The sequence below is a fragment of the Clupea harengus genome, chromosome 5 (assembly GCF_900700415.2).
Source record: "Clupea harengus chromosome 5, Ch_v2.0.2, whole genome shotgun sequence".
NCBI lineage: Eukaryota > Metazoa > Chordata > Actinopteri > Clupeiformes > Clupeidae > Clupea > Clupea harengus.
In genome coordinates, this window is record NC_045156.1 from 21,837,793 (window position 1) to 21,851,765 (window position 13,973).

At 42.5% G+C, this 13,973-nt stretch overlaps 4 protein-coding genes across 5 annotated transcripts; all 4 read right to left on the reverse strand.

Annotated features, from left to right (window-relative positions):
- Window positions 1-51: 51 nt before the first annotated feature.
- Window positions 52-2,061, reverse strand: vhl (von Hippel-Lindau tumor suppressor). The gene is made up of 3 exons (XM_012824890.3): window positions 1,435-2,061; window positions 829-954; window positions 52-439 (listed from the first exon to the last, which is right to left on the reverse strand). The coding sequence occupies exons 1-3, from the start codon at window positions 1,619-1,621 to the stop codon at window positions 255-257; spliced, it is 498 nt and encodes a 165-aa protein (XP_012680344.1). The 5' UTR covers window positions 1,622-2,061; the 3' UTR covers window positions 52-254.
- A 144-nt stretch (window positions 2,062-2,205) lies between these two features.
- Window positions 2,206-7,809, reverse strand: crbn (cereblon). Of its 2 annotated transcripts, none has more exons than XM_012824886.3 (11): window positions 7,489-7,809; window positions 6,838-6,944; window positions 6,457-6,659; window positions 5,966-6,121; window positions 5,562-5,685; window positions 5,279-5,341; window positions 4,907-4,991; window positions 4,671-4,786; window positions 4,188-4,252; window positions 3,638-3,769; window positions 2,206-3,261 (listed from the first exon to the last, which is right to left on the reverse strand). In XM_012824886.3, the coding sequence occupies exons 1-11, from the start codon at window positions 7,562-7,564 to the stop codon at window positions 3,084-3,086; spliced, it is 1,305 nt and encodes a 434-aa protein (XP_012680340.1). In that variant the 5' UTR covers window positions 7,565-7,809; the 3' UTR covers window positions 2,206-3,083. The 2 variants fall into 2 exon arrangements, with proteins under 2 accessions (XP_012680340.1, XP_012680339.1); XM_012824885.3 differs by having other exon boundaries at window positions 6,838-6,947; window positions 7,489-7,646.
- Window positions 7,810-7,925: 116 nt separating this feature from the next.
- LOC105897901 (actin-related protein 2/3 complex subunit 4) lies at window positions 7,926-10,697 on the reverse strand. The gene is made up of 5 exons (XM_012824889.3): window positions 10,361-10,697; window positions 9,813-9,931; window positions 9,499-9,706; window positions 8,996-9,166; window positions 7,926-8,797 (listed from the first exon to the last, which is right to left on the reverse strand). Exons 1-5 carry the CDS (start codon window positions 10,361-10,363, stop codon window positions 8,792-8,794), a joined length of 507 nt encoding a protein of 168 aa, XP_012680343.1. The 5' UTR covers window positions 10,364-10,697; the 3' UTR covers window positions 7,926-8,791.
- Window positions 10,698-12,138: 1,441 nt separating this feature from the next.
- On the reverse strand, window positions 12,139-13,458 carry LOC105897900 (histone H1.10). Its single transcript, XM_031568091.2, has one exon. The coding sequence runs from the start codon at window positions 13,382-13,384 to the stop codon at window positions 12,695-12,697; it is 690 nt and encodes a 229-aa protein (XP_031423951.1). The 5' UTR covers window positions 13,385-13,458; the 3' UTR covers window positions 12,139-12,694.
- Between the last annotated feature and the right edge of the window lie 515 nt (window positions 13,459-13,973).

Here is a 13,973-nt window from a genome sequence, read left to right on the forward strand (position 1 = left end):
TATATTTATTTAAATGTTATAATTAGTTCAGATGAGAAAACAAGAGACCAATTATAGTGCATAATTTTAATCATACATTTCAAATATAAATGTACAAATGTGTTTTTATATAAAGTTACTATGACACATACACTCACAACAATAATAATCTTATTTATACGTATCCATCTTTTCCTCTCTCTCTCTCTCTCTCTCTCTCACACACACGCACACACTCACACACACGCACACACTCACTCACTCACTCACAAGTGCTATTGTTGCCTCTCCTGCAGGAGCCTCTGCTCCACACGCTGTGCAATGCGCTGAAGGTCTCTCTGGAGGCTTGGCTTGTCTGCCAGGTCCTCCTGAAGAGTCTTGGCGATCTCCAGACGAGGGAAGTCCTCTGCAGAGACATACTTCCTCACTGCCTGCAGACAGCGCTCCCGCAGGGTAAGCACTACACACACACACACACACACACACACACACACACACACACACACCAGCCACTGTTAGACACCCACATATCATCATATAACACACAGGGGTTACCATTGTGTCCTTGTGTTGCTGCAGTTCAGAGGTTTAAGATCAGTATCAACTTGAGGGAGGAGAAACTAAATTGCTTTGCCAACAGCAACATCAGTAGCAACATTACACACACACACACACAAACACACCACAAAGCCATTCAATGCATATAGTTAACTAATATAGTGCATATACTGTGAAAGCACACACTTAATATCCAAGCAAAACATTTTGTGTCATACATCATAGCATAGAGCCATACAGTGGCTACAGTGCTCTGGTCAGACATGTGTATACCCATATGCAGGCACAAACCTGGTAAGGTGATGTTGATCAGTGACATCTGTGACCTGGTGTTCTGGGCTCGTGGTAGGTACAGCTCCTTCCCATTCACACGCATGGGATCATCTGACTCAGCATCACGGAACATCCAGGGATGCCCTGGAGAGGCCATGTTTGCTATTAGTCTACAGTCATTGTACTGACACTGACAGGTACTATTGTCAGATGCTTACAGCATCTATCACCTCTAGTCACCCATTTTATTAAGGTGACTCGTATAGACTACAGGGGCTCAACCACTCAGCATTTTGCCTAGGAAACTTAGCCCTCCACAGCATGCATCACAACTGTGGAATTGTGAAACTGCCCATAACAGGATCGTTTGTAACAACTGGCGCAGCTATCTGCTTGCAGGTCACTGATTGCTGATTGTGGCTAAATCATAGTATCAGTAAATATCTATTTAAATGATTGGGTGTCCGTAGAAACTTTTATAAAGAAGAATGTATACACAGTCGTGTTTTACTTTCCCCGAGCAGTCTATAATCTGTTCATACCAAATACAACTGTGGTTTTCGGTTTCATGGTGTTCACACGACCAAATTTAAACACAAACCTGACTAAAATGTTCAAACTCACCAACAAAGGTAGTCATTCTCTGGCCCGTCCAGGGCTGGATTGGGCTGAAAGGCTGCGGCTCACCGCGGAAGTTGATCCACACTGGGAGAACAACGCGAGGACTTCGGTTGCAGAAAACAACATGGCACGGGATTCCACTGGGTAGGGACCGCACAAGTGGAAGAGGAGGCTCTGATTCTTGCGGCATGGCCAAAAATAATGCTAAGCAGACTCCCGCAATCAAACACAACAGACGCACAAACACCGCCTCAAATGCTACATGGCTAACGGCACGTAAACTACAACTTTACTCACCAAGCAATACAAATCTAACAAGAAATAAACGTTATACAGTTGTATTTGTATCCCTTTGACTGTTTGGATAAAAATGCCTCCACTGGCAGATATGTGTTTTTTTTAATGCTGGTGATCAACTAAATCCAACGTTAAAATTCCATAGCAAAATTCTGATCTCTACAGAAGCCGTAATACGTAATATGACCATCTTCTTCTTGAGTAGATCTGTTCAAAGGTTGGGCACGAATTAAGAAGGCGTACACTGACATCTACTGTTCCGGAGTATGAACAACAACCTTAGGCTGTCTAATGAAAGTAAAACACCAATCAACTCAGTCGGTTTCACTTTAGTGTACAAACCTCCAGTTAGCTAACCCTTTTTACCATGTACATAAGCCTGGCATAGTACCTGATATAAAGAGTACACAAATACATTATTCGAATTAGAACTCCTGTACTTAAAAAAATTATTAAAAAACACCAGAAGCACAAACATTTCAGCACTAGGTTTATGACTTTTCACACAAATAAATCTTACATCCTTTTACAATATGCCATGTGTTTATGTGCATGTTTGCTGTTTTATGAATCTAGCAGTGGTCTGTGAGACATTCTGAGAGTATATTTGGATTTCGGAGGACTGTTTTAATGATCTTTCACAGCGATATGTTCTCATTACTGATGTGAGAGAGGCACTCACCTTTTCCAACCAAATTGGCTCTGATTGACGCTAATCACAAAAATACAAAAATATAATAATTACAGAAGACAACTTCCTCCATATAAAAACTCTGCACTTAGTCCCCCTTTAAGTCTATCAGGGTCAGCTGATTACAGAGCCACCTCCCCCTTCCCTGATTCATGTTTGATTCTCATATTCCATTGGACTTCCCATCAAACGGTGTCAACATCATGACATAGCTCAAATCATACGTTCTGATTTAAAACAAAACAAAAGAAAAATCCATATGGATACAAACATGGCACACCCCCAACTTGCAGGCACGCATGCGTACGAGTGGACTAAAGCTAGAGTGTGCAGAAGCCAACTGATGGACAGAGGAGCTCACTGTGTATTTGACATGGTTAGATTCACCAAGATACATATATGCTCTGGTGTCTGGAGACAGATCAGATAACACTGTGTATTACCTACAATTCTCTTTCTATCCAATCTCACTCAGTAGTTTAACCCTTCTCTTTCCTTCACGTCATTCCTACCCAAGTGATATTCACTTGTCCTGCACACTCGGATTGTCCATCTGTATGATAATGATGTTAAAGGAGGCGGACCGAGATGTCGGGGTAAGAGTAATGTGCGATGTGGGTCAGAATCGAGTTGTAGGTCGCGGAACGGTGTAAAGGTCAAAAGGTCAGAGGCAGAGCACCCGGGAACCCTCCAGGCCCTCCTCGTTCTGCGGGATTGTGGGTAGCAGAGCAGAGCGGGTCAAGCCCCAGAAACGCACAGGGCTCAAGTCCTTCTTCACCGCCGTGAACTTCCACCCCATGTGAGAGCCACATGTTCGGCACTGTGCGATGGTCCACGCGTACCTAAAAGTATGTGCACACACACACACACACACACACACACACACACACACACACACACACACACACACACACACACACACACACACACACACACACACACACACACACACACACACACACACACACACACACCACTTTGAGATCATGCTTGTTGCCATTCAACTCTATATGGTATTCCCTTTCTATGCCCCCCCTCCCCCATTATCTATTCACATGCAAATACATACAGGACAAGTTCTCATAGTGTATTTGCAGTGCACACTTGCAACGGACCTGAACGTTTAGCAAAGATGACAGTACAAACGTAAACACACACACACACACACACACACACACACACACACACACACACACACACAGGTACAAGTAGGCTTACCCCGGGAACCAGCTGTGCAGTGTTGAAGGTCGTCCAATCAGATTGAGGTTGCTAGTTTTATAGACAGTCAGCGTCTCATGCACGTAGCCATGAGGGTTCACGTACGCCGCCATAGGCCCATACAGAGACAGACTGCAGCGGAGGAGGGTAGAGCGTAGTTAGTCAGGGTGTGTTACGGCCATCCAGTCTGTATTTTTTTTGTTCCTAATGTGTGTCTCCTCTCTTAGGCCTTTTCTTGCTGCGATCTGATGGACTGTGCCAGCGCATGTCTCATCAGACCATATAAAAGAGGCTGAGAATTGACTTTAAACGGCAGTTGGCTGCTTTGTGTTCTTTTTTAATAAATTATTTGGTTTGCCACCTTGGTTGATTTGTTTGTTCATATCCAGGCTATGCAATAAAACACCTGGTCTTACAGAGTCCCTACTTAGCTACTAAATCTAAACGGTTAGTAACAGGTGTCATATGGTAACATCTGATGTGAGGGTAGAGTGTGGGTAGAAAGGGTGTCATGTGGTAACATCTGATGTAAGGTTGGCAGGCAGCTGACCTGAATATCTCACTCTTAGTGGTGATCTCTGTGTCTTGACACTGCTTACAGCAAAGAGAAGTGCACTGTAGGGATAGTAAAGCAGTAAACATTATAATAACACCCACACCCACACCCACACACACACAGTAAGCTCAGTGGACATAGGATATAAAGACATTACATTCAGTCTTGACCCTTGAGCTAGGCCTATCAACAACCACGCAACTTGCATAAGAATCACAGACTTCAGTGTTTCCTTCTACAGAAACAAATGCTCTCAGGATGACGACTGCTGATAGAAGCTAAGCAATAGAATTATTTTACTATGGTCTTACATTCACAGCTCCGTCACTGTGTATTTGATTCGTGTGTTGATCACAAAAGGCTTACAGGTTAAGAAGGTTGCAAAACAAGTCTTATTATTTATATTGCTTAGATATCCTGGATAAGCAGCCATACACTGGACAAGTGTACACAAACAGTAAATACACACACACACACCCTGTCCATGATGTCAAGCTCACAGCGTAGCCGCTGGATGGCACTGCCAATTTTCAGCAGCTGCAACCTCAGAGCATCATCTATGGGCAAACAAGCAGCAACCCTGTAGGAGAAATCTACAGAGGGAAAAGAGGAGGACGGAGTAACTATTTGGAGTCTGTGTTTGTTTGTGTGTGTGTGTGTGTGTGTGTGTGTGTGTGTGTGTGTGTGTGTGTGTGTGTCTGTGTGTGTGGTACCTATAGCATTTGTAGGAAGGGATTCATCTTTGAGGTTCTCATCCCACTCGTGAAGCTGTTTCTTTACCCTTTTCATAAGTGTCTCCTGAAACACAAAAACACTTTTATCAGAAAGATGAAGGCCTGAGCAAACACAACAGCAAAAGAAAATGCAAACTTCTATGCCTAATTCAAGTACAGGGGAGCAACCAATGTAACACAGAGACAAAATTTCATCAGGATTAAACACAAACCTACAGTACAAACAGAATTATTCAGATGACTTATGCAATACCGTCATTTGTCCCTCATTTTAAAAACACATCAAGCTCTTCAATCAGTCAAAGCATAACAAACATAGACTAATCCAATTGCTTTGGAAAAATTACTCACTGAATCATAAAGTGCATAGACCCATGGTGGCCACGCGGTCATACTGGCACAGCGGAGAGTCTTCTGTGAAAGAGAGAACGGTACATCCATCTCATTTTCAGCTCTGTTTCACACCATTTTCTCATATAGTGTCAAATCATTTTTTACTCAATCTGACAATTAAAACTTGATGACAATTAAAACAAATTTTATAAACTTTATTTGACAATCAAAGCAATTCAAATCTTCAATCTCCAATTGAAAACATTGTGTGACTATGCATGAATGCATCTGCATGCAATACTTGTCTGTTGCCACGGCATCGTTGGTTCTGCTTGTGTATGTGCAGGCGGGTGAGAAGCTGAAGTGCACACAGGGGATCTGGTAAGATTCGCTCCGGAAGGATCTGCACCGTAGCCTGCCGAATCCTGAAACATACATGTCACACACATCATTCAGGTGTATGGAAAGGGGTGTGTGCAGCAAAGGAGAAATGTGTGCATGGAAAGGGGGTGATGTGTGCGTGTGCATGTGTTTACATTTAGCTAACCCATCAGCAAATGTATGTATATCAGGGAGAGGGATGGAGGTGAGTATAGTGAGTATTAGACGTATGACAAATTTAGACAAGTTGTGTGTGTGTGTGTGTGTGTGTGTGTGTGTGTGTGTGTGTGTGTGTGTGTGTGTGTGTGTGTCACATTTGCTAACCCATCAGCCTGCGTCCTCAGCTCGTGGACACGAAACCTTTGGCGGCCGACAGCTTTTAGCTTCACAGTCTCAATCCCGTACTCCTGTTCCTCCCGGAATGCATAGATCTCTGCTGTCGTGCCAAACTCTGCCACCGGCTCGCCACTGTCACTAGGGCTGTGAGCACATACACACACAGTGGTATATGTTATAAACACAGTTGGACACAAGCACAGAAACTTGAAACTAGATTTTTCGCTTTCGACTAAAAAGGTTAATCATTCCGATTTTGTTCATTACTTTACTGTTTGAAACACGGCTCACTGTACACATGACACCTGCCAGGATGACAGAAGACATCTGCCAGGATGTAATGAATGAGTAAATGTGAGTATGTGTTTGTGCGTGTGTGTGTGTGTGTGTTTGTTCATGTTCATGCGTGATAGGGTGTGTGTGTATATTTACATATGTGTGTGAGTGTGCATTCATGTTCATGTGTGATGGGGTGTTACCTGTAAGCCAGCACGGCGAAGGTGCGGTCCCTGGTGATGAGGTTGCGCATCATGCTGACCTCGTGTGGTCTGAAGAGCTGCAGGGGAACAGTCTGGCCGGGGATCAGCATTAGTGCCGCGTGGGGCAGCACCGGCAGGACCTGGACGCTTTCTTCATCATGCACCGTGCGCCCGTGGAACTCCTCCATGTCAGAGCCCAAGTACTATTCACACACACACACACACACACACATTTTATATGTGCCTAAAAATCAATGCCACCAAGTAGCTGTGTCATCTTCAACAAACAAATTCTCATCAATACACAACGTCAGACTATCACAGCTAGGGTAAAATGTCTCTCTCTCTCACACACACACACACAAAAGACCAGATGCTCACTGCATGTGACGTCGGCAGACTGGTGTCAAAGTTGATAATGTTGGGTTTTTCGGTCTCATCACTGTCTCGATCTTCAATTTCCAAGTCATCATCTTCCTCTTCATTTTCTACTGGAAGTCCATAAACACAATTCGTTCAATAAAATCCTGTCAATTTCACTTTCGTTTATAAAGGGGGTCTATTTCAGTTCAGGAAACGTAATGCATGCATTGGATATTTGGTAGATTATTTACAATTGACAACAATTGACAGTTCTCACAGAAACAGCATAGCTGTGATTAAATACAGAAGGCACTACCTTAGATGAGACGGTAAAGCCAATTACTTGGGCTAGCTAACAGAAGCGCACTCCCGACCCACGCAGCAAACATCACCGTGAACTTAAAACGTCACCATACTTTAGCTGGTTTTGATTGCAGTGTAGGTGTTGCAGCCGAATAGCCACAAGTACTAGAGCGAGTGCAAATGCCTTGCAAGCTAATTCAACATCCATCCGCATTTTGTAGCTAACCAAGCGTTAGCTAGCTAGCTACTCCCAAATGACGTCTATGAAATACAGAGCCTAAACAACGTGCAAAATGCACATTTAAACAATGGCAACAGTTGACAGAGCACGGGTATAGGAAACCAATTGTTTTTCAACTTTCTCACCAGGTAGAAGCTGTAGCTGGTTCCCCATATTATCCTCAACGTTGTTGTTGTCGCCTCCACCCCTCTCGTCAGCCATAGCCGTGTGTTTACACTTTGCACTCTTGCTCTCCAGCTTTCCTTTCTATAGTCAATTGGCAGCTTACTCCGAGGAAACATTACCGCCACCTACAGGTTCTGCTCTTTCCTTCTGCAATTTCATTTAGGCACATCACTTAAGCAAATCAAGTAGCATTTACTAAACATAAATCCTGTATTTCATTAAAACTAGCTTACTAATAAATAGCTTTCAAACCTTTGGGGATTGCCATGGGTTTAACACACATACCGGTATACAGATAATACAGTTGATGTATGTATGTCTGTATGGTGTCAACATATAATTAACCACATAAAATAAACATATGAAACTGGAAAAACAGTCTTGAGAAGAAATGTGGTTACTGTGCATAAACGTTTATTGCATAAAGTAGAAAACGATGAAAAATTCATTACATTAGTAAGCATGGGGGTGTTAATATGTTAGCATTTGTATTCAAAGTTTTACTCTCGGACCAAACAGCTCTGATGCTGGATTTCACTGGTCAACAGGAGAGATTCAGAATTTTGGAATATCCAGTCGTTATGTGAGTGCACCAAAAGTGCAGAGGCCTAAGGCATTACACCTCAGCATTAATCTCTCTCTCTCTCTCACACACACACACACACAAGCAAACACACACACACACACTCGACATTTTTTACCCATAGATCTCCATACCTGATATGGTGCCATATTATCATAACAAAATAAACTAAGGAACGTTGTACACATGCATATATTATCTTTGATATAAAAAAGAAAAAAAGTCTGTGAAGGACTAAAACAAACTTGGTCTTATGTGTACCTTATCTCATGAGTAACAACAGACCCCTAAATGGGTGGGAAGAGAGGGAATCACAATAATTTGGGTGAATGACATTCTGTTACATATGATTACGGTTCGTAAAAGCTGTAATACACTGACCTATATCACAGTGCTGGACTGGTTTGACAGACAAGCCTTGAGCTGGAGACAGTAGAGAGAAGAGAGAGAACTGTGGGACTAAGGTATACATTATGGCTCTTATTTGCTACTGGACAGCAGTGGATCTTCACGCTGATGCTGCTGAAACAGGTTTTGAGTCGATCTCCTGCTCCTTCGTTGGCAAGTCTGTTGTTTGTAGAGTAGCTTTGCTGTCTCAGAGGCACCTAGTATCTCCCTCAGTAACCACCGTGATGGGCGTCAGATGGCCATTGCGCGGACTGCAGACACTCTTGCTTTTCTCAGAACTGTGGAGCAGAAAAAAGAACTCAACTTGAAAGCGAACTCCAAGGAAAAACATGGGAGAGAAAAACAACTGTGAAAAAAACACAAGCAACTCCAGACAGCAGCCATCTCTAATCAGGGTCAGATCAGTTGCAGAGTCAGCCATTATATGTGAAGAGAAGAAAATAATAAGAAACCACTACAGTAGGAAAGAGACTAACGTTCTTGAGGAATTCCTCGGCGACGATGCGAGCGCGGGCGTTGACTGACAGCTTCATCTCACTGATCTCCTTGTCAATCTCCTCCATGAAGTTGATGACAAAATCCACCAGTTTGTGTTTGTACATCTGCTCCGTGTGGAAGTTTGTGATGAGAAAGCTAATGTCGTAGCCCTATGATGAACGAAGGGGAAGAGAGCTTAAGTTTCAGTACAGACAAAAACTGTTTGCAGGAAAAATTCTATTGGTGAGGCTAAACAAAACCTAATGCAGAATGTTAGCAGTATGCATGTGCAGATGTCAAAGCCTGCCTCGCTCTCTCATACACACACACACACAAGTTATACGAACTATAGGAGTCTGATACTGAATGCTTGCAGCATTATGTTGATGATTCCAAAAAGTAGCCAGGGCCTTAACAGGTTTAATTCAAAATGCGACTGATTCACTGCCATGGCTCAGCGGCCCATCTCTCACACCTCCCATCATTCCCTCCTTCCCCTTACCTCCACAGGCTTCCTCCGCAGGATGAAGAAATTTTCTGCTCTCATCATCATGAAGCGCATGAACTTGTGGCAGAGGATCTTCTCGATCTCATCAGCCTGTTTAACAGCGATGCTGACACGCACGGAGTTAATGGAGCCCTCTATCAGAACCTTTTCTTTGTCATTTCTGCTGATGACGACTGGCTGCAACAGCAACTCTTTGCTGCTCCTGTAACACACAGCAAACGAGAAAAAAGTGTTTATGTAAGGGATGCAACGGTCACTTGCATAAGTACTGCCTTCTCCCCATCAATATCAGTATAATATACACTTACCGAACCTCGACTTCAGGTTTGTTGTGGCGTTCAACTACCTGAGAGGAGAAATTCTCTAAGCATAGGGCGGCCTGAAGTGTAGCACGCACCGCATTCAAGTACGGACGCAGCGTCGCAGTCTGCAAAAAGAGACACACATCCATAGGCCAGTGATTTTAACAAATTCACGAAGACATGCAACAAAACTCATGTATGCGTCACGTTAGCGCTACGCGTTGGATGTTATGTTAAACTCAGCATTTACATATCAGAATGAAAAGCAACACAAATAACACAACAGAGTTGTCTGAAGGTTTCGAGGCTTTTACTTTAGTCACCTCTATGTGGCACATACACAATAAGGTGCTCGGTGGACAAAATCGCTAGTTAGGTTAGCAAGAATTAGGGTGTGGAATGAATGCTCACTGCTCTCAATTGTAGCTAGCTGACAATCATATATTCCTGACCCCGGGAATGCATGTATACAAATTATTAAGTGAATGTTTTGAAAGCAATGTATCTTACGCCTTGGTCACTCAGAATTTAATGAATAAAGTTATCAATCTTACCATCGCTCTGTGTTCACTGATAAATCCGAAGGCGGAAGTACAGCAGAAGCTGTCGGAACTTCCGTGAACACGAACGCTGAGAACATACCATTACACCCTCACCTCGGGGATGCCTACACAATGTAAACTAATGAGTTCGACTATATATATATACAGTTAATTGTTTTTATGTGTCGTTTTTATCATATGTAGCGTATTTGGGTCATATGAATGTCTAATTTCTAACAGTTATTTATATTATAGATCTATAGCCTACTCCATAGAGTAGACCATCATTTCCCACGAATTCAGCTATACAGCCTACATTCTTCCATATAAGGTAATACCTCGTTGCCCATGACTTGTAGCCTTGAGCTCAATTATTGTCTGTATAACCTACCTGTTTCTCGTTTTTCATATTCCCTCCCCTCCTTTCCTTCTTTTTCCTGTTCGTCACCTCTTAATCCTTTTCCCAGCATGGCCATTGGCAGATGGGTCGTAAACTGGATTCTACTGTCTTTCTAAGAAAAAGTTTTTCCTTGTCACCTTTGCCTTTCTGGTTGCTATAGACAATATTCACTGTTTTAAAAATAAGTTTAAAATGTTGATATTATTATTTCTCTTGAAAGTGTTTGGAGGTAGGCTGTAAAGTGTAAGTAATATTTTTCATTACAATCATCTAATGAAGATGAATCTATTTACACCAGCTCTGAATGCAGCAAAGGTCTTACTGTCGGTAGACTACTTTGTATGATCTGGTGCATAAACTTCCTGCTGTAGTGCCCTCTGCTGATTTCAGTTACTGTGTGTGTGTGTGGAAGACAAAACACCCCCTCGTCACCCAACATTATGCACCATTCCATCCTTACCCTGATGTTACTCCACCAACCCTATTCATAACCATGTTAAAGAATACATTTTAAGTAAATAGGTCACCCTTTAACCAATAAGAATGTGCAAACTTTCAGCACAAAATGAACACAGTCTATCCGTGTCAACCAATCAGGAAACACGAATCTCTGCTTGCCAACTATGCCTATTTTTCAAGTGTAGGCCTACTGCACAAGGGAGGGATTCGACCAACGACTGTAAAAAAAAAAAAAAAAAAAAAAAATACTGCTGACTGCTTTTTACAGCTATTGGGTCAGACTCTTATGTTCATACTGTCAAGAAGAAGTCATAATAAGTGTTAACACTGTTTGCAGCACCTGAGATCATAAGGACAGACCATAAGTCAACAGAAAGGGGACAATTAAAAGCCAGGCTTTTTGTTTATTATTTATCATCTATATAGGCCAGGTACTGTCTATCTGTCTGTCTATATATCTACTACAGCAAGGCCCATTCTAATAACAAAGTAGACTTGACTTGATGTCTACATTATGCATTCATTTTGCAGTCACATTATGAAATTAGCTATTCAAAAGCATAGGTAAATTGACTTTAGGTCATAATTTCCCCCAAACCATATAATTACTGAAAAATATTAATGTAATATAATCAAACTCTGAACCAACAGGCAGACCTACAAAGAGAGCCCTCCTACTACTAATCTCTTCAGCAACGCCCAGAGCTAAGAGGGGTTTAGACTCTCCACCTATCAGGGTTGAGGATTATGATTTGAATTGTGTGTAGAACACAGTCAGCCAATACTCAGAAGCTCTCTCAAGACAGTCTGTGTGAGTTTCATAAAACCTTTATTTATTTCTATTTTAGCCAAGAGAACATAGCCTAAATATAGGCTAGGCCAACGTGTGCATTCTACTTCCCTAATATCAGAAAGAAGGCAACAACGAGTATTTGGCAGTTGACAAGACTTTATTTACAAGACATGGCGATGGTATTTGTTTCAGACTAGGCTTATGCATTCACATATACAATTACTCAACAAAATGTTCTTTGTTTATAATTGAAGACAAACTGTAAAAAATAAAAGGTCTATAAAAATGTAGGCTACGAATTGCTTAACACTTGACGTGCCACGCCCACTTCAACGGAACCAATACAAAGGAATGCAAACTGCAGGGCTAGTTACACTGGTCCGAAATAAACAGAAACTCCTTTTTAAGAAGTCTAAGAGAACGAGGTCATGGTCAATAATTCTGTTAATAGTATAGGTAAAACGGATCTCAATTCCGGCAACCTTCCTCTGTTGGGCAACAGACAAAAGACAGTCAAAACGAGAATAAGCACAGACAGCCTACCTTAGCTTACACCCACGCCATTATAACCTATCCTACACAACACCACGAAATGAACAACGTGTTTTATACAAAAATATAAAAAATAATAAACCAATTTAGACCTATTTGTATCAGTTCGTTTTTTCGTCAGCAACATTCAGCTTTTGCCGGTTTACTTCTTTGTCTTCCTGGTCTTCTTTGCACTCATTGTCTTCTTCACCGCCGTCTTCTTCACCGGCGTCTTCTTCGCCGCTGTCTTCTTCGCCTTGGGTGCAGTCTTGACCGCTGCGGGCTTCTTGCTGGCCGCTGTTTTTTTGGCGACTTTCTTCTTGCTCACTTTAGCGCTGGCCGCCTTGGTCGCTGTTTTGCTGATTGGCTTCTTTGCAGGCTTTGCAGGCTTTGCTGCCTTGGTTGGTTTTGTCGCTTTGGCTGGTTTAGACGGACTCTTCTTCTTGGCAGCTGCTTTTTCAAATTTCTTTTTGTTGAGCTTGAATGAGCCGTTAGCACCAGATCCCTTCACCTGGATAAGAGTATCATTCAGCAGCAATGCCCGAATGGAATACCTCAGGTACATCCTCCCATTTTGCTGGTCGAACCAACTGACTTTCTTGGCTTCCTTGAAGATCTTGAATAGGGATGAGCCATTTTTCTCACCGAGTGTACGGATAGCATCGATAACCAATTGACTATATTTGCCTGGTTGTCCCTTCTTGCCCTTGTTCTTCTTCTTTTTCTTCTTGGCAGCAGATACGGCACCCGCAGCCACCGGGTTTGCTTTGCTTATGGCACCCTTTTTAGCTTTCTCTGCAGCAGGGGCTGGTGGGGCAGTCTCGGGGACAGTTTCCACCTTCTCCGTTGCCATCGTGAATGTTGAAATGTGGTGTTGAGAGACTACGCAGCAACGACTCCGGTATTGAAAGAACCCAGATTATGAGGTAGCTACTTTGATTTATTCAGCGAGCGCGGACGTGATTGAGAACAACAACAATAATGGCCAGGGCGCCTGTGAAGTTGTGTTTTCTAACGGCACTTTGCGAACACTTTTTATATCCTCAGACCCTTTATTTAACCTCAAAAATTGACATACTTAGATTGGAAACGATATCTTTCAAGGTAGTTGACGCGATGCGACGTTTTGTTCTGCAATAACCGAAAGAAAGGTGAAAGTGAAGAGTATGTCCCGGGTGCACCTCGTTAAACTGGGTGGGGGCTCTGTATTTTAACCTGAAAAACTTCGTTCTACGAATATCTCATGTGAAGTACATAATGCTAACCTAAAGAGAGAAGGATAAACTACAAAACGTTACCAAAGTGAAGAAGAATAGACCTCGGATTATAAAGATAGCGTTAGTTTAAATCCGGAAAACTAACACATAAAACGCCCTCGCGTGGTTGGGCCATGGCAAATCGTCACAAAAGCCCAAGTTTGTCTTCCTGCTATTGGCGGGCAC